Source organism: Rhipicephalus microplus, chromosome X (assembly GCF_043290135.1).
Source record: "Rhipicephalus microplus isolate Deutch F79 chromosome X, USDA_Rmic, whole genome shotgun sequence".
Classification (NCBI taxonomy): Eukaryota; Metazoa; Arthropoda; class Arachnida; order Ixodida; family Ixodidae; genus Rhipicephalus; species Rhipicephalus microplus.
In genome coordinates this window covers 191,018,281-191,038,314 of record NC_134710.1, presented here as the reverse complement: position 1 = coordinate 191,038,314, position 20,034 = coordinate 191,018,281, and the positions used below count along the sequence as shown (strand labels likewise).

At 48.2% G+C, this 20,034-nt stretch overlaps 1 protein-coding gene across 2 annotated transcripts in view; it reads right to left on the bottom strand.

The window, feature by feature from the left end:
- Positions 1-20,034, bottom strand: part of LOC119177325 (rab GTPase-activating protein 1) — a 203,156-nt gene that overhangs the window by 82,071 nt on the left and 101,051 nt on the right. For both annotated transcript variants that reach the window (XM_037428794.2, XM_037428795.2), the window contains 2 exons: positions 19,677-19,836; positions 17,175-17,536 (listed from right to left, as the gene is read on the bottom strand). In XM_037428794.2, coding sequence (XP_037284691.2) covers positions 17,175-17,536; positions 19,677-19,836 — 522 coding nt within the window. The remainder of the gene's footprint in view (positions 1-17,174; positions 17,537-19,676; positions 19,837-20,034) is intronic.

Genomic DNA, 20,034 nt, shown 5'->3' with positions numbered 1-20,034 from the left:
CTCCACCAAAATGTGTGCCCTGCACAACTTTACTCATTCAATTCTAGTTAAAGAACATAACGTTAGTGTCATCATCAAAAATAAACGGTGCTGCTACCTACTATATGGCCTGATGTAGAAGTATAGCATATTACTGAGAACACCAATGTGAACCCTGAAACATCGCCCCTTATGTAAAAACTGTAGCAACACTAGGCTTGTGCGAATAATGAATTTTAGGTTCCAATCAAATTCGAAGTGAACAGTAATTTTGGTCGAACAATTTCGAATGAAATTCAAATAGCATTTATCCGATATTAAAAAAAATAAAGGGCACATTAGTCATGACCCAACTAACCTGTATATTATTTATAAAAAATTGAAACAAGGCCTGTGCACATGCCCTTCTTTTTGGTTCAAAGGAAGAGGAAACAACTTTGAATGGTCGCAGGATTTGACTTTCGAAAGAATGCAAGTGATACCCTGTAACATATGTTGTGTTTTATTGAAATTTACTATACTTAGAGAATATTAGTTGCCATGACAAGCTATTAAACTTGAAAAAAAAAAAGAAACGATGAATCAGTGTGGGGTAATATGGTCATTTAACTTTAAAAGGAGGCTTTGCGACAGTGCATATTTCTCCTGGATATGTGTTTTCATGGCATAGCACTCTCTCATCATCATCATCATCATCAGCCTGACTACGTCCACTGCAGGACAAAGGCCTCTCCCATGTTCCGCCAGTTAACCCGGTCCTGTGCTTGCTGCTGCCAATTTATACCCGCAAACTTCTTAATCTCATCTGCCCACCTAACCATCTGTCTCCCCCTAACCCGCTTGCCTTCTCTGGGAATTCAGTCACTTACCCTTAATGACCAGCGGTTATCCTGCCTACGCGCTACATGCTCGGCCCATGTCCAATTCCTCTTCTTGATTTCAACTATGATATCTTTAACCCTGCTTTGTTCCCTAATCCAGTCTGCTTTCTTCTTGTCTCTTAAGGTTACACCTACCGTATTTCTTTCCATTGCTCGCTGCCTCGTCCGCAATTTAAGCTGAACCCTCTTTGTATGTCTCCAGGTTTCTGCTCCATAGCTAAGTACCAGCAAGATACAGCTGTTATATAATTTGATATGTGGGGTTTAACGTCCCAAAACCATTATTTTGATTATGAGAGACCCCGTAGTGGAGGGCTCCGGAAATTTTGACCACCTGGGATTCTTTAACGTGCACCCAAATCTGAGTACACGGGCCTACAACATTTCCGCCTCCATCGGAAATGCAGCCGCCACAGCCGGGATCAGCTGTTATATACCTTCCTCTTGAGGGATAGTGGCAATCTATCTGTCATAATTTGAGAGCGCTTGCCAAATGTGCTCCACCCAATTCTTATACTTCGAGTTACTTCAATCTTGTGGTTTGGCTCCGTGGTTATTACCTGCCCTAAGTAGACATAGTCTTTTACAACTTGAAGTGCACTATTTCCTATCTCGAAGCGCTGCTCTTTTCCGAGGATGTTGTACATTACTTTCGTTTTCTGCAGATTAATTTTAAGACCCACCTTTCTGCTCTCCTTGTCCAACTCCGTAATCATGAGTTGCAATTCGTCCCCCGAGTTACTCAGCAATGCAATGTCATCGGCGAAGCGCGGGTTACTAAGGTACTCTCCATTAACTCTTATCCCTAATTGTTCCCATTCTAGGCTTCTGAAAACCTCCTGTAAGCACGCAGTAAATAGCATTGGGGAGATTGTCTCCCCCTGCCTTACACCCTTCTTTATTGGTATTCTGTTGCTTTTTTTATGAAGCACTATGGTAGCAGTTGATACCGTGTAGATTTCTTCCAGTATGTTTATATATACTTCATCGACGCCCTGATTTTGCAGTGTCTGCATGACGGCTGATATTTCTACTGAATCAAACGCCTTCTCGAAATCTATGAAGGCTATGTATAGTGGTTGGTTGTATTCTGAGCATTTCTCTATAACCTGATTTATAGTATGAATTTGGTCAATTGTTGAGTAGCCTGTTTGAAATCCTGCTTGTTACTTTGGTTGATTGAATTCTAATGTTTTCTTTACTCTGTTAGCAATTACCTTTGTAAATAGTTTGTATATTACAGAGAGCAAGCTGATCGGCCTGTGATTCTTCAAGTGATTGTCATCTCCTTTCTTATGTATTACGATGATGTTAGCGTTCTTCCAGGACTCTGGTACTCTTCCCGTCAGGAGACACCTCGTAAACAGGGTGGCTAGTTTTTCTCACTCTCTCACTGCAGTGAAAACCTTTTTACAAAGGGTTCAATTTGAACTAATGTACATTCGAATAAATTCTTTCACTGCTTTGCACCACTACACTGCAGCGAAAGCATCTTTACAAGAGGTTGCATGCTGACTAATATTTATTGTTCATTTTGAATACTTCTGTAGTGTCGAAGGTCGACACTAGGCGACATTAGTTATGTCACACTGTCATCAAGAGATGGTGCCACCTCTGACATGTGTAAATACGACTGTCACCGGAATAAAGCAGTTCTTTTGTGGCATGGGTTGAGTGTATATGCTATCCTCAATCGTGCCGTGTTGCCGACACTACAATCTGGCGACGAGAATTTCGATCACACCGCGATGGCTTTTGGCGCACTTTTGCCACCACCCCCCTTTCGCCCCACCCCGGGCACTCCAGCCATACCATGGACCCGCTTGATACACCCCTATGAGAATTTTCTTCTTGCGTTTGGAGCTGCTGACCTGCCTGCAGTCCCCCGCGAGCCCTGCTGTTGCACTGCCTGGGCCCTGAAGAACGATGTATTTTCGATGCGCTTCCACCCACGCCCATCACACCGCAGCTACTGACGACTGAGGTGTTAGCCGCCGCCCCTACCTCAACCCGTGAAGGCAAAGACCATGGTGTTGTCCTCAAACAAAAAGCGGCAGTGAGTCTCCCAGATGTATACGACGCGGCCCGCAAAATTCTGGAACGACCTTTCATTGGGGCGGCGCAACATTCGCCTAGAATTACATCCCTTTTGAGGCCACCATCAGCTGCATGGTGAGTCAATCTACGACTTCGTCCTCGCGCTTCGCAAACTGGCAGCTTCTTGTAATTTCGCCGAGCAAGCCAACGATAATATGTGCTATCAGTTCGTTACCGGAGTTGCATCCACGCAGTTGGGATCACGGTTACTCTTGGAGGGCGACACGTTGACATTCAACCGTGCAGTTGAAATTACCCTACTCAGCGAGCGAGCCCAGCTGCAGTCGGAAGCTTTTTGTAATTCTCTTGAGCGCATCACATGCCAACACCCATGTCAGTATGACGCTTCCGAACGAAGCACGCACGATAGTAGCCGGTACAGCAACAAGGCACGCACCCTTTATCAGAGCCGCCCTAGCTTGCCGCACGCTCGCCAAACGACCTCGCCATCTTCAGATACCGAAGCTGCCTATGTTCAGTACAGCAAAAATATGCAGACTTGTGGAAATTGCGGCACACGTAACTGTGAACCGACGGCATGTCCCGCTCGCCGTAGAACCTGCTTCGCATGCGGCCGCTGTGGCCACTTCATGCGAATGTGTCGTAGCTCACGCAGAGCACGAGGACAACGCCCGACTTGCATCCAAGAAGTAGTTTCTGAACAGGATGCATCAGGCGTCATTAGCCTACTCACTGCTTATGAAGACAGGTGCAAGGGCGTTTACATTGATGCAGTAGTCATGCCAGTCGCCTCGAGCTCAGAACCGCGCGTCGCTAAGTTTTTGGTCGACACGGGATCAGCTGTGTCAATTATATGGGAAGAAGAATTTCGAAACATGTTCGAAGGGGTTCAATTGACCAGCTCTGCCCTTACGTTGTTCGACTTCCAATGCCGGAAGATCCCCATAATGGGCCAGTCCAAAGCAAGCATTTCGTTTAAGGGAAACAGCCGTGATAGCACTCATGTCACCCCCGCAGGAACTTCACTTCTGGGTCTGGACACTGTGCAAGCTTTAGGAATGCACATTGTATGCACACAGCTACGCTGCCTGTGCATGACTGCCGAAGCTTCAGAAACCATGAGTCAAGAAACAGTAACATCTGCGTGTACGGGCGGCGCAGTTCCTGAAAGCCCGCCGAAGTTCAATATGCCACCTCTGTTAGGGGCTAAGTTATCAAGCACTTATTTTCATCGGGCCTTGGCATAGAGAAATGCGTCCAGCATCAGGTGAAAATAAAGTCATCAGTCCCTCCAGTGGTGCAGAAGCTGAGACGCCTCCCACTTTCCCTGCGCAAGCCAGTGAGCAACCAGCTTCAGCGGCTCCTCTCTGATGACGCAATTGAAAGGGCTAATGACTCTGTATGAATTTTTCCTTTGGTTGTCATCTGCAAGAAAAAATGACAGCATCCGCCTATGCGACCTGAGAGCCCCACAAAGCAATTGTAGTTGATAGCTTTCCCCTGCCTCATATGGAAGAGCTACTGCGCTTTCTTAATGGTGCTCGTTTCTTCTCAAAGCTCGACTTGGCTTCTGCATATTACCAAGTTACCCTTCATCCGGACAGCAGAGACCCCACCGCTTTCATTACCCACGACGGCTTTTCCTGGTTTAAAAGAGTGTGCTTCCTATTGGCGTCGGCTCCAGCCTGCGGGAATCGAGGCTAGCCCACCATCTTTGCACGGGCTTTGCCGCCTCTTTCTGCGTTCTCTTATCACAACATCCCCTCCTCCGTGGTCTGCCGCACCAGGAGAGCGGGGAGAGAGATTCAAGCTGTGGCATACTTTTCTTCTTCTTCTGGCACGACACACTTGGGACATAAGCTAGTAGTGGGTATTCTGCTGAGGAGGGAAGAAGAGGTAGTTGGAACAATGGCGGAGATGCGTTAATAAACCGCGCTGTGTTTTCGGAACCGCGTTTTAGAGTGCTATATTTATTGGTGACCCGGACTACGAACGCGACCTTCCATGGAGCAGCGTGAGCATCTCGACAGCTTCAGCCCTGGTACCGCTGCCACTGCACCCAGCCATGTACCCTCTTCGGGTGTTGTTGGAGGTACTACTACCATGACGCTACCACAGCTGTGGCTTGCCGATCCCTCCTTATGGTTCATTCAAGTCGAGAACAAGTTCCGCATTCATCGCATCACTTCAGAAGTTCTCAAGCATGAGCTCCTCGTTGAAGCGTTGCCGCCACAGGCAATGGCCGAAATACGCGACATCCTCGTGGGCCCGCCTGGTGCTCCATATACGACAGTCAAACAGGCTCTTCTTCACCGACTCATTCCGCCTAAGCATCGGCGCATTCAGCAACTTCTGTGCAACGAACAGCTCGGGGACCGCCGTCCCACACAGTTTCTACGTCACCTGCAGCACCTGATTGGGGACCAGCCAGACGGCTCGGAAACATCCATACTACGTGAGTTGTTTCTAAAGCGTCTTCCACCTACCATGCGAATGGCTTTTGTCCCAGCTAAGGATAAGCCGCTGTCGGAGCTGGCAGAAATGGCCGATGACATGATGTACGTCCCTCCGGCAGTCATAAACGCTGCCCACACCTCTCCGATTTCCGAAGCAGATTCCCTTCGAGAAACGGTAAAATATTTTGCAGCTGAAGTTCCCAACTTGCGTCTGCAATTGCTGAGCATTCACAACTTAAATGACCAGCCTCATCCACATCGACCATCTCTAACGTCGGCTGCTCCGCAACGGCCCCTCCACTAGCCCGAGCACTGCTTTTCACCGCAGAACACATGCTATTATCACCGGCGTTTTCGTGCCGCGGCTCGCAGATGTGTGCCACCTTGCTCATGGGATGGGAAACGCTCCGGCTGATCGTCAATAACAGCGGCGGGCGATCAAGGCCAAGCATCAAGCCGCCTCTTCCACATCACTAACAGAACCACAGGTCTGCGCTTGCTGGTGGACACTGGAGCAGAAGTCAGCATAACTCCAGCTTCCAAAACTGACCGGCGTCTTCGTGAGAAGTCAACTCCTTTACAAGCGATCAATTCTTCGGTCATCGCAACTTGCGGACAGAAGTCTCTGACCTTTGATCTCGGTCTTAAGAGGAAACTGCAGTGGTTATTTTGAATAGCAGACGTACGCTACGCAATCTTAGGCGCCGATTTCTTAAGGCATTTTCATTTGCTCATGGATATGAACCACTGTTGCCTGGTGGATAGCTATAGCGGCTTATCAATCAATGGTTTTCTGTCACGCGCTACGGCCCTAAACCTCACTTTCGTGAAACCGCCCACGTCACCATATACAGCTCTGCTCAACGAGTTTCAGGAGATTACAACGCAGTCTCCCATGAATAAGACCCCCAAGCACACTGTGACCACTGCATCGTTACCACAGGCCCACCGGTTCACTGCCACTCTCGCCGACTTGGCCCTGATAAACTTCGAATTGCTCGCAATGAGTTTGAGCATATGTTACAGTTGCAAATCATTCGTCCGTCATCAAGCTCGTGGTCGTCGGCGCTACACACGGTTCCCAAGAAGAACAATGACTGGCAGCCCTGTGGCGATTATCGGGCTCTAAATGCAGTCACCGTTCCAGATCGATACCCGTTACCTAATATTCAGGACTGTACTGCCTTTTTAACCGGCACAACTGTATACTTGAAGATTGATCTTGTGAAAGCTTATTACCAGATCCCCGTTGAGCCTTCTGACATTTCCAAAACTGCAGTAATCACCCCATTTGGGCTCTATGAGTATTTATGAATGCCTTTCGGTTTGAGAAACGCACCTCAGACATTTGAGTGGTTTATAGACGAAGTCACAAGAGGCTTGCCGTTTTGTTTCGCCTATATCGACGATCTTCCCGTTGCCAGCAAGGACGCTGAAACGCACAAGGCACATCTACGTCAGCTTTTCACTCGACTGCGTGATTACGACCTTGTCATTAATGTAGAAAAGTGTCAGTTTGGAGTCTCGGAGATAGCATTCCTCGGACATCAGATCACTAAAGATGGCATCACACCTCTACCTGACAAGGTTCAAGCTATCCTCGAGTACCCGCCTCCCACGTCCATACGCAGTCTACGACATCTTCTCGGACTCGTCAATTTTTATCGCCGCTTCATCCCTACATGCTCTACACTGCTGCAGCCTCTGGAAGCACTACTCTCGACTTCGCAAGCCGAGTCAGCCGCACTTCCCTGGGGCACGGTCGCGGATCAAGCTTTTGCCGCCGTTAAGACCAAGCTCGCCCAGGCCACCCTCCTGCACCACCCTTCACCAACTGCTCCCACTATCCTCATGGTAGACGCTTCTTCAGAAGCAGTTGGGGCCGCTTTTCATCAATGGATCAATGGTACAAGGGCTCCAATTTCCTTCTTTTCCCGCAAGTTACGCGACACTGAGCGCCGATATAGTACTTTCGGACGGGAGCTCTTCGCGGCCTACCTTGCGATGAAGCATTTCAGGTACTTCCTTGAAGGACGACAATTTGCCATTCTTACCGACCACCAGCCCCTTGTTTCGGCTTTACGTTCCTGCAGTGCCACGCACACTCCTAGACAACTTCGACACCTTGCTTTCATTGCCGAATTCACCACAGACATACGTTATGTAAAAGGCAGCTTTAACAGTGCAGTGGACGCTCTTAGTCGTATTACAATCAATGCCACGACAGGCACCACCGACTTTTCATTGTCCTCGCTCGCGGAGGCACAGGCATTAGACGATGAGCTTTGATTACTCCGATCCACTACTTCCCTCCGACTGGAACAAGTCAACTTTCCCGACGACGACGTTACGCTCTGGTGCGATGTTTCACACAACTGCCCTCGTATCTATGTTCCTTCACAGCTTCGTCGTGCTGTTTTTGACACCCTCCACTCCATCTGCCATCCAGGCGTAAGAGCTCCGCAACATCTGGTCACTGAACGCTATGTCTGGCCGTGCATACGCGCTAACATTTGTGACTGGGTTCTTACTTGCAGAGCATGTCAGCGTATCAAGGTGCAACGGCACACCAAGCCTCCATGGAGAAAATTCCCTCTCCCTGATAAACGTTTTGACACCATTCGTTTGGACATCGTCGGGCCATTACCTCCATGTCAGGGAAATACGTATTTGCTTACGTGTATTGACAGGTACACTAGGTGGCCTGAAGCAGCTCCAATGCCTGACATCACGGCAGAAACAATTGCTCGTACCTTTCTTGCTACCTGGATTAGCCGTTTCGGTGTACAATCAAGGGTGCCTACTGATCGAGGCAGACAGTTTGAGTCAGCGCTTTTCACCTCTGTCACATCTCTACTGGGTTGTACGCGCATTCGCACAACTGCGTATCATCCAGCATTAAATGGCTTAGTGGAGAGACTCCACCGTCATCTAAAAGCAGCACTCGCCTCGCAGTCTCATGCCGAAGATTGGGTATCACACCTCCCCATCGTGCTTCTCGGCCTGCGTTCAACACTTTGGCCAGAACTTGCCTGCTCTGTAGCCGAGATGGTTTATGGCTGCACACTCCGTTTGCCTAGTGACCTCGTCAGCCTCGTTACTACGCAGAGTGTTTCGGATCCATCTTCTTTCGTCCAGCGTCTGCGGATCTTCATGCAAAACTTGTGCCCATTTGTTCGTGTCGATGCGTCTCGCCATGCTCTTCAGCCTCGCTATGACGGTTCTTTCCCAGTCATCAAGCGTTCTGAACATCATTTTACAATCCTGCGTAATGGGCATGAAGACACAGTCAGCATTGAAAGGATCAAGCCGGCACCCATTCTGACAAGCTCCGGCTGATCTTTTTTTTTTTTTTTTTTTTTCAAGTGCCCACGGCCACTTGTCTGCAGGGGGGGGCTATCCGTGGCATACTGTTCTTCTTCTTCTGGCACGACACACTTGGGACATAAGCTAGTAGTGGGTATTCTGCTGAGGAGGGAAGAAGAGGTAGTTGGAACAATGGCGGAGATGCATTATTAACCACGCTGTGTTTTCGGAACCGCGTTTTAGAGTGCTTAAAGCCTTCTCACTCGGTCGCGGATGTTGACTGCGGCGCCGCGCGCAAAGTCTCTCAGGACGTTTCGTGAGCGCGCGCCTGGAGTGAAAGAGAACCTCTCCGGGACGACAAGGGGTAAGCATGCATTTCTTTTCCGTCCGTCAGCTCCCTTTGTTTGGGGCTCGTTCGGACTTCGCCAACAGCGCCTTGCGACCCTGGCGAACACTTACCTTTTGTCGCCCCCCTTCCAAACGCTAGGCCGAACAGCAGTGCGGTGTCCTAGTGCGTAGCCAGGCTAAGCTGACCCGTATCTCTCCGAAGCCAACACAAGCGCCTTTGCCCTCGCTCAAGCAACTGGGCCCTTTGTCCCGGTGTCACCATGAATCACCTTTTCCACGGAGATCTGTTCGCGGCAGCCTTGTATAGTACTTCTTGCCCGTGGCGGGGATAAGCCCATTTGCTTTCCCACCACACCTTTGCATAGCGCTTTGTACTGCGTTTGGTGTTGCCGCAGGCAATAAAGTGTTAGGACCTTGAGCAGTACTGTGTTCTCGCCATGGCGATGGTTAATGTGTGCCCTGCGGCTCGCTAAGACTGGACCCCCACTAGTGGTTGTACCCCTTCGGTATACGTGAACACTACACTGGTGCCCAACGTGGTATCAAAAGCTCTAAGCTTTTGACTGATCTTATCAAGCAGTTTGCCTGCACGATTCAGGCTCGTTGCAACATGCCTGCTTCGTGGCATTTTTGTTCGCTGACCTTTTTAGGCGGATGTCGCGTTGCACAAAGAGGCCATCGCCTCTATCGACGGGCACCCTTCGGCACCCGTCCGTGTCATTACCCCCTTTTGTGGTGAACACACAACCAACGTGGTAGCTAATGCGCTATCTCGTGCCCCCTGTTGTCTGCCGAGAACCTTGATCCCGGTGGGACAACAACTCGCGATGCCTTAGCACATGCAAGCGTCGCGGTCAAAACAGCGGCAAGAAGGGGGATTCCTCATGCGGACAACCTTGGCTGCTATCCAGGTAGGCGGCGCATTGCGTAGCGGCCAAACGGGGGAGCTTTCCAAAGACCACAGCGCCGAGAGCGAACCCGTGACGACGTGCACGTTGCGGCTGCCATAGTCCTGAGTTAGCGCGATACCAAACTCCGCCCTTTGGGAGAATGGGAATCGCTTTGGACAGCGAAGAGCTACTGAAGGCTCAGCAAGGTGATCCGTTACGAGTCTCGGAGAGACTGAGCGCCATATACGCTGCTTGTTCTGTGGCGGGCGCAGATGACGACTGTCTCGAAGAGACGCGGAGCGCCATTACACTGCTTGTTCTGCGGCGGGCGCGAATAGGGGGCTGAAACAGCATGCGTCACTGAGTCCCCGGCAGATTGATTTAGCTGGACCATGATGGGCTCCTGCTGAATTATATAGCCACTGAGGAGAAGTCTGCGGATCCGTTGAAGGTGGCTATGCCTAAGAAAGTCCGAGAGTCGCACAGTTGCAATCCTCTCACGACAAACTCGTGGCAGATCACCAGAGTAGCTCAAAAGTTTTTGCGAACTGAGCAACGTTGTGACCTGGCCCGGCACGAAGAGTGACATTTATCGCTATTCCGTGCCTGCCACGTCTGACAAACGGCGGAACCAAGGGTTGGCAAGTCTTATGATTGTCAGTGAGCGTCCATGGCGCGTACTTGCTGAAAGATCCCCTTTTCGGGAAAACTCAGCCGTGCCCACATTGCCGACCTGAAGCCTTTGTCACGTTCTGAAGAGCTCGCACCAGCGCCCTGCGGCACTTCGCGCAAGCAACGAGGCACACCCGGGGTGGCGGACCGCATTCAGGCCTCGCACCAGTATAATCTGAGGAAGTGGTCACCTTTGTGATTTCGCACTGTACGGCGGACTTCTCCGCAACTGAAGGCCCTCAGTTTACTGTCTAGCCTCAGTATAGATTAGCTTCTTTACAGCCTGTTCTCGTAAATAAGTCGACCCCGCCCAGTTTGCTTCCAGTGCTTCTTTTTTTAAGTGTTCATGTGTATTTTATGTTTTTATGTTTTTTTGTCTAATATTAAGTGTTAATTTGTATTTTATGTTTTTTTATTTTCTTTTTGCCAGATATTGAGTTTCATTTTTGTTCTGTTTAACTTTTCTTCCATGTTTATTTCGGCTGCCGGCAAAGGGAGTTGTGACCTTCAACATTGGTGCTTATGTGTGGAGAGAGGAACGAAGGATGCTTTGCGCCTTTGCTCGCGCAGCCGTCGGCAGTGTGTATGCACGTGCTTTTGTGTGTGTACGTGGGTGACGCTTCAGTGCGTGCCTGGGAAAGCGCGCGTCGTGGTTTTGACCCATCGACATGGACACTAGAGGTGCTCAGTGCCCCGACCTGCTGACGTCAGACAGTCCGGCTGTGCCCTGCTCTCGGCTGTTGCCGAGAAGCCCTACTGCCTCCCCCACTTTGGCTCCTGCGCGAGGCAAGCTGACAGCAGCTATATGCTGTCTGCTAACGCCAGGACGCCTGGCAGCCAATTCCGGTTTGGCCTCCTCGTTTCCTGGAGAGGGCCGGCTTCCCAGTGAAGTTCTTCCTTTTCCATTGAGAAACGCGGGCCTCCAAACCACCACCGAAGCGGCATTGGTGTGACTCGCTGACTAATCAGCAGCAGCCACGAGCCATCAGGGAACCCCCCTTTCGTGCCTCTGACCTCGCACACGGGAATCGCACCCAGCAGATATTGTCACGCTGTTCCATCCCTCCATGCGGTTGACACTATCCCGTCTCACCTCCACGAACAATAGCCTTACTTTTCTTGCGCCCTGTCGCAAACATCTTATAGTATCATGTGTTCATTTTGTTATCAATGTTTTCTCCTTTATCATCCGTTTTTAGCAGCAGTTTACAGGGCTCGACTGAGGTTAGCTGTTGCTCATAGCAGTGTCATTTTAACTGCATGGGTGAAATCCAGCTGCCTTTGCAGATCGCTAAAGGGCAAATTTAGGAGAGGCGATGTGGGAATCGAGGCTAGCCCACCGCCTTGGCGCGGGCTTTGCTGCCTCTTTCTGCATTCTCATGATGACTCCCCTCCTCTGTGGTCTGCTGCCCTGTAAGAGCAGGGAGTGAGGTTTAACTCCTCTCACCCAGTAGCGGATGTCGACTGTGGCGCCGCGCGCTGAGTCTCTCAGGACGTTTCACACGCGCGCGCGTCGGGAGTGCCAGAGAACCTCTCTGGGACGACACAAGGTATACGCATTTCTTTTCTGTCCGTCGGCTCCCTTTTTTTAAGGCTCGTTCGGACTTCGCCATCTGCGCCTTGCGCCCGCGGCGAACGCTTACCTTTTGTCGCCCCCCCTTCCGAACGCTAGGCCTAAGAATGGTTCGATGTCCTAGTGAGTGACCTGGCTACGCCGAGCCATATCTCTCCGAAGCCAATGCGAGCGCCTTTGCCATCGCTCGAGCAACCGGGCCCTTTGCCCCGGTGTCACCGTGAATCACTTTTACCATGGAGACGTGCTCACAGAACCTCTTATGTAGTACTTTTCACCCGTGGCGTAGATAAGCCCATTTGCTTTCTTGCCATGCCTTTGCAACGGGCTTTGTACTGCGCTTTGGTGTTGCCACAGGCAATAAAGTATTGCGACCTTGAGCAGTAGTGTGTTCTTGCCATAGCGACGGTTAAGCGTACCCTGCGGCTCGCTAAAACAGGACCCACGCTGGTGGCCGTACTCCTTCGGGATATGGTACACTACAAGCCGTATTTCATCAACCCATGACTACAATCCTGCAGGTTTCCAAGGGGGTCCTCTGCTACATAGACAGTATCATAATTTTTGGCAGGACCGAGTCGGAGCATGCGAGAAACCAGGAGCAAGCTCTGCTGCGCATCTCTGAAGCTGGACTCAAGCTTAATGATAAGTGCATCTTTAATGCATCACAGCTAATATTTCTTGGACATCATATTGTCACGACGTCAAATCAGAAGTCTTGCCACAGAGATTGAGACACCAGAAGCAGGTCAATCTTTTAATTAGAACGCGCAAGCGAGTTTTTTTTTTCGTCCATTTCGTAGTCCGTCGTGGCACATGCCCAACTACGATCATCTTTCTTGAGTAAACACATGACATTTGCCTCCCTCCAAAAGAGGCATCGTCCCGATGCGCACCTTAGGTGCTCTACCAGGCGTATGAAGTGGTCGTACCAAAACGGTAACCGGGAGCTAATTAACTCGATAAATACGGTTTCACGTGCACGACTTCGTGTAAATGCTTTTGGTGCTTAGAACTACAATCAGTGTCAGGAACAACTTCGTAGTTCACGTCGTTCAAACATCGCGGGACACTGTATGGACCAAAGTACTGTCATAGCAGTTTTTCAGACAGTCCACGTCGACGTATCGGAATCCAGACCCAGACCTTGTCGCCTGGTGTGTAGCTAATAAACTTGTGTCAGGTGTCGTAGTGTTGTGCATCTTCATGCTGCTGATGACAAATGCGCACGCCCGCCAGCTGTCTGGGTTCCTCGGCACGCTAAGTGAATTCTTTGGCGTCTACATGGATGTCGTCACACTCATGCGGCAACATGGCGTCCAACGTTGTCGTGACTTCGCGACCATAGATCAGACTGAATGGTGTCATTCCAGTGGTTTCTTGACGAGCGGTATCATAGGCAAAGGTCACGTACGGTAATATCTGATCCCAGTTTTTATGTTCCGTGTCAACGTGCATGCTAATCATGTCTGTGAGGGTCCTATTGAGGCGCTCCGTTAGTCTGTTTGTCTGAGGATGGTATGCAGTTGTTCCCCGGTGAGCTGTACCGCTGAGCCTGAGAACTGACCCCAAAAGCTCTGCGGTGAAGGCAGGTCCTCTGTCTGTGATCACTGCGGTCGGAGCGCCATGCCGAAGGACGATGTTTTCGATGAAGAACTGAGCAGCTTCTGCTGCTGTGCCACGCTGCATAGCTTTAGTCTCCGCATAACGAGAGAGGTAATCGGTGGCCACAATAATCCATCTGTTCCCTGTTGTGGAAATGACCCAGGAAATCCATTCCAATCTGGGTGAATAGCTTTTCTGGTGCTCCGAATGGATGTAAAAGACCGGCTGGCTTGCTGGGAAGCGCTTTGCGTCTTTGGCAGTCGGTGCAAGTTCGCACGTGACGGTTAACAGCAGCAAGTAACTTTGGCCAATAGTACTTGCATCGTAGTCGGCACAATGTTCGGGTGAAGCCTAGATGACCAGAAGTTGCTTCATCATGGCATGCTTTAATAATTTCTTTTTGAAGAGAGGCAGGCACGACGAGCAAGGGCAGGTTACCGGTTGGTGAGAAGTTTTTCTTATAGAGAACATCGTTTCGCAAGCAAAAAGATGGCAGTCCTCTAGCAAATAACCACGGCATGTCTTTAGGTCGTCCTTCTAAATATTCAATGAGTGGTAACAGCTCACGGTCACTGCGCTGCTCTCGTGCAATAGTGGCAGTGTTGATAACTCCCAAGAATGCCGCGTCGATGTTTTCGTCATCAAGAGCGACAGCTATTTGTGTGTGAAATTCAACACAAGCTCCTTCGGTGGGTCGTCTAAATAGCTGGAGGGCAACAACCGCTCACCTAAAGGCGAATATGCCATTTTGACTGTGAGATGCAGCTAAAATGTGCGACGTTTTCAGACATGCAAAATTGCGAAATGACACTTCATGAATCAAAACAAATATTATCTCCTTGGTTCGTGCTGCGTCTCTTCATTAACAGCATCCCGTAGAAAATAATGTTATTTTTATGGTTTTTTCACGCCGAAAACACAGACGCATACGTGGGACTATGTTCTTCAGCAGTGGCACACACTGAAGCACACTTTGGTGGCACACTTTGTTTCCGTAGCCTTCCCTTCCTTGCCACAGAAAGTTGTCCTGCTAGTGCTGTTTTCATATATAATATACATAGTTCATAGTGGGCCTTGTTTAGTGCTGCATGTCATTTTTTAAAAATAAAATTGCCTTTAGACTGTTCAAATTGTGAATGCAGTCACCATCACTCCTACAGATACTTTTTATACAGCTCTAATAATAATATCTGGAGTTTTACGTCCCAAAACCATGATATGATTATGAGAAACACTGCAGAGGAGGGCGCTGGAAATTTTGAACATGTGGTGTTCTTGTTCAATGACATTGCACAGTACACGGGCCTCTACCATTTCGCCACCATCGAAATGCAACCGCTACGGCCAGGATCGAACCTGTGACCTTAGGGTCAGCAGCCGAGCACCATGGCCACTGCTCCACCAAGGCGAACTTCTTATTCACCTTGTCTGTCTAACAAATATACATTACTCGCAGTGTCGCGGGTGATTACTAGCATAGTCTGGGTACTGTTGGCTGAAGAAGAATTTGTTGATGAGCTAGTTGATACATGTCTTCAATAATACTAAGTATTTGCAGCACAAGTCAGTGTCTTTCGTGTCTTTTATTGTCCTCACTTCTTAGCACTGCAAATGTTTAGTATACACTCAAACCTCGTTATAACGAAGTTGAAGGGGAGCCACAATTATTTCGTTATGTCCATTATTTCATTATATCAATTATAACAGTTTGTGGCAATGTATGCTCAGATAGGCACACACCTATATGCATGCAAAGAAGGTAACCGCCTTGCAGCCAGATGTACCGCTACGCGACCATGCGTGCCACAAAAAAGAAACTCAGTCGAATTTCAATAATTCGAACTTTCGGGTAATTCGAACTCGCGCTGCGGTCCCGTAAAAGCTATGTGTATTCCGATGGGCAAAAATGGCCTGTAATTCAAACGCGTAAGCACTTGCGACGGTTAATTCGAACATACTGCGCTCCGAAAATGCTCTCAGCACCATGCCCAATCCCGTGACGGCACTTCTCAACGCTGTGCGCGAAGAAAGAAAAGAAGAAAAGGAAAGAAAAGACCGTGGCGGATTGCTTGCTCTCTCTCAAACGCCGATCTGCGACGCACCTGTTCTACGCTTCTCCCTTTTCCGTCTCTGCACGTAGAAACCCTTCTCCTTTGAAGGCCGCGTGTGGAGAGAGAGGAAAAAAAAAAGAAAGCTGTCGCGGAGAGTTCTCCTTTCTCGGCCCGAAAGGTAGCAGCCATGGTAGCAGCGGAGACGCAGTCGTTGCCGTCGTGAGAGAGAAATCGCTTTGCACCACGGCATCGCTTCTCGGTCATGTGACCTGCTGAGCGCTTTTTCAATCCTCTCTGCTGGCTGTGTGAGGAGGATGGCTCTCTCAGCCACGCGGGGCGTAGCTGTAAGGTTGGCGCGGGAGTTTTCAAAGAGCCGCCTCGAACGAGCGTCAAACTCCGCAGAAAACGATATGCTTAACACACTACGGTTGGTTTTTTTTATAGACTATTTGATAGACTAATTTAGTTCGTTATATCCATCTTCTGGCCAATTTATTTCGTTACAACGAGATTTAAAATGCATGGTTCTAAATAAAGTTCTCAAGGGGAATTTCATTTACTTCATTATATCCATTATTTCGTTATATCCCATTACGTTATAACGAGGTCTGAGTGTATTTCAATACTCTTGGCTGCCTGTTAATTTTCTGTAGAGCCTATATAGTGCTTTTATATTCCTTAAATAGATATTCTTATGTCTAAAAGTTAATTTCACTAGAAAATTGGAGCATGGTTAATTTAGTACTAATTGAAAGTTGTTAACTCTTCCACTTTTGTGGCTAGGGTGAGTGTACAAAGCAAACACAAGCTAAGCTAGGCTGTCTTGAAGAAGACACGACCACTTGTGGAAACGGCTCCAGGAACACCCTCTGTTCAAGGGTTTTCCGTCTCATCAAACCTCCATCTTCTCCCAAGCTTCTGCCTTTTTTTGGATGATCTAACTAATGTACCTTGTCCTATTTAATGTCCTTTCTAAAGCCAATTTCATCTGTTGAAATTCTGTGATGTGAAATACTTTGCATTGATTTATTTTACGTTATGTATTGTGATTTGACAATGTCACAATCTCACCAACCATAATAACCATAATACAGATGCATGTCTACCTGTCCCTCTTGCTCTCCTCATCACTAAACACTAAGAACAAATATGCCAACCACAAAATAAGTGATGTTTTACAACAAATAAGCTATGAATCAAGAATGTCTCTTTGTACACTGCAACAAATCTGTACACAAGATATGACACAACAGATGGCGTTTAAAACCAAAGAATCATTGGTCTTGGCCCCATCTATGAAGCCAGACTCAACAAGTGACTTTTGCTGGCATATAATTTGCCTCATGTATTAGTACCTTGCAAATCTTGTAGAGAGCATCTTGACCAGCTGCATCACGAAAAAATTCATGTGCAGGAAACGTGCGATGCAGATCCCGCTGGATGACACTTTCGCAAGGGCAGTCTCGTGCCAGCAACAGCCGGTAAGCTTGAGCTGCATGGGGGTCTTGAGCAGCACCTGCCAGAAGCTGCCAGACTTCTCCTCGCAGCGCCTCTGGGATGCCTTGTGCCCGCACAAGAGGTCCCAAGGTCTTGGGAGGCCCTGCCTCCAAGCCTGCTTGCCGCCACCGACTTAGCACTTGGGCCCATCCCTCCAGCTCGTCCGCTGAGCAATCCTTGCTTACTTCGCCTGTGCCACTTAGCAGTGGCTCATCAACATCTGCATCACAGAGGAGACCAGCAATTGGTAACGCTTTTTAGTGCTCTAGCAGCTACAGCAGACTCATTAAATGGAACCTGAAGTGATCAGGAAAATGTGTTTTATTTAATAGAAATTGTGTTTAATGAGAGGAGAACCGGGTTGCATTATTCAGGTATGAAACTAGTCATATTGGAGGCAGTTGTTTCATTTAAGCAGCAATTCTGTTTAAAATACTATTTCATTTTACTAGGGTTTTTTAGCAAGCTACGAAAATATGGTATTATCATAGCGCTCCTCCTTTCCCAGTTCCTGATCTTTTGCCAATGAACGCAACAAAAGCTTTTTTCAAAATTACTGTGGGACTGTCAAGCCTCCTTGTTGTCACACTTTGTATGTAAAGGCACACTTTCACAGCTTGTGGCTTAATGGTATGTCATGCATAATGTCATGTATAGTGGTTCACAGCTTGTGGTTTAATGGTATGTCATGCTATATGTCATGTATAGTGTTGTCACACTATACATTGTTAACGACACACCTGTCTTTCAGGAGACGGAATACCACTGAAATGGGGAGCAGCAAAACAGGAGCAGGAAAGGAAGAGTGCTACCGTGCTGCTTTACTATATTTGCGTACGGTATTAGACGTGAAGCAGCTCTTCGACTAGCCTGTGTAACACCATCCGTGTCTCCATGCCAACGCGCCACACCACGCCCCCCCCCCCCCCCCTCGCCCAGTTGTTAAAACCATGCTAAGTAGGTCAAGTCGCACCTGTGCGATGATGTCACCCCTTGCCTCACCCGCAGCAGCTGCCAGTTCCTCTCAACACACACAGGTGCTGTTGCTTCTCCGCCTGCTCGCAACTCACTTCTCTCTTGCTTCACCCTCTCCACCGCCCGTAACGCTCTACTGCATGTCGAGTGGAAACACTCTTTCGTCTCATTTATCTGCGATAAAACATACATGAAATCCAACCCGCCTCCTGTGTCTTTGCGTTTCAAAGAAACGTTTACTCAAGTGAAGGCTACACTGAGTTTCGTTTCAGACTATTCTTCCAGCACCTGCGTCAACGCCTGTTCCAGCCGAGTCAACAGTGTGCGCACCACTGCTGCTTTGCAATCCATCATGGTTCTCTAAGGGGAAATGGTTATAACTTTTTCGTAAGTTGCTAAAAGACCCTACTGAGAGTCAACTATAAATTTCTACTAGTACAACATGCTTTCCCATGAAGGGGCACTTGCAAAAATGTTCCAAAAGCTGGCTGAGCTCACGATTCTAAAAGATTTACTTTCACATAGTAGAACAAAACTATAACAAAGTTCACCCCCTAATCGGATTGCACCCCAAGTATACACTGGCACCAAATAAGTGGAGGTGGCCCAGTCCACTGCTAGCCACATATGTCCCCCCAGCAAAACCCAGAAGGGGGCTGCAGTTGTGGTTGCAAGCTGATTTGTCACGACAAATGAACCACAATTCCAGGACATTCTCCCCCCTCCCTTGTTTCCAAGCCAGCATTGTTACATTGCTGAGGTCAATGGCGACGAAGGGTGCCTTGCACAATACTTTCTTAATAATGTTGCCAAATAGCCTTGCATACGAAGGCAAAATGATTATTTCTTATGATTTTACATAATGTTTCGGTGTACATGAGACACACCAGAAATCTTAAAGAAATGCAAATTAAAGAGAATGCTGGTGTTTAGTTGATTATATAAGTTACTACTTACTGCACTTAGTGGAGTAACATTTGGCTACGATGTGCATGAAAAGCACAATTATGATACTACACTGGTTTATCTGCCATGCTCAAGAGGGTTCTATTACTCAAAGACAAAGAAGATTGTAAAGAATCCAAAAACCTTCAGAACTTAAGCTCCAGAGACACTTATGTGAAACACTCAAACCTCAATATAAGGAAGCTACATCCTACAAAAACATAGGTTTGTTATATCCGAAAATTCTTTATATAGTATATTCCTAACACTGTATCTATTGCAAGAGAATTGTTCATATACTTCGTTATAAGTGAGATTTCGTTATATCTGAATTCATCATATCGAGACATTGGTGTACATGTGTGCATCCACATATGCAGCTCATCATAAGAACATGAGCAAGATAAAGGTCAGTAAGAATAGTTGTGTAATCTACCTACCTGAATCTATGTCTCCTGCCGCAGATTCAGGAGATGGCTCTTGGCCAGGACTGTGTTGGTCCAAGGCAAGGGACAAGGCTGCTTTGCGGCGAATCTGGCTTCCACTACTTACGCCAAGAACCTCCCAGCGATGGCCTTGGCGTACTTCTTCTGGGTCTACCTACCATGCAATTAATGTCGAAATTGAATGTGCAAGCACCTCTGCCCTTCAGACACATGAAGGGCTAAACAAAGTCTTCATGAACCTGTACCACCCACTCAGGCACACTTTCACAGCTTGTGTTTAATGGTATGTCATGCATAAAACATGCTATCATAAACCTGATCATACCTCACAAGAGTTAAGATTTCAGAGCAC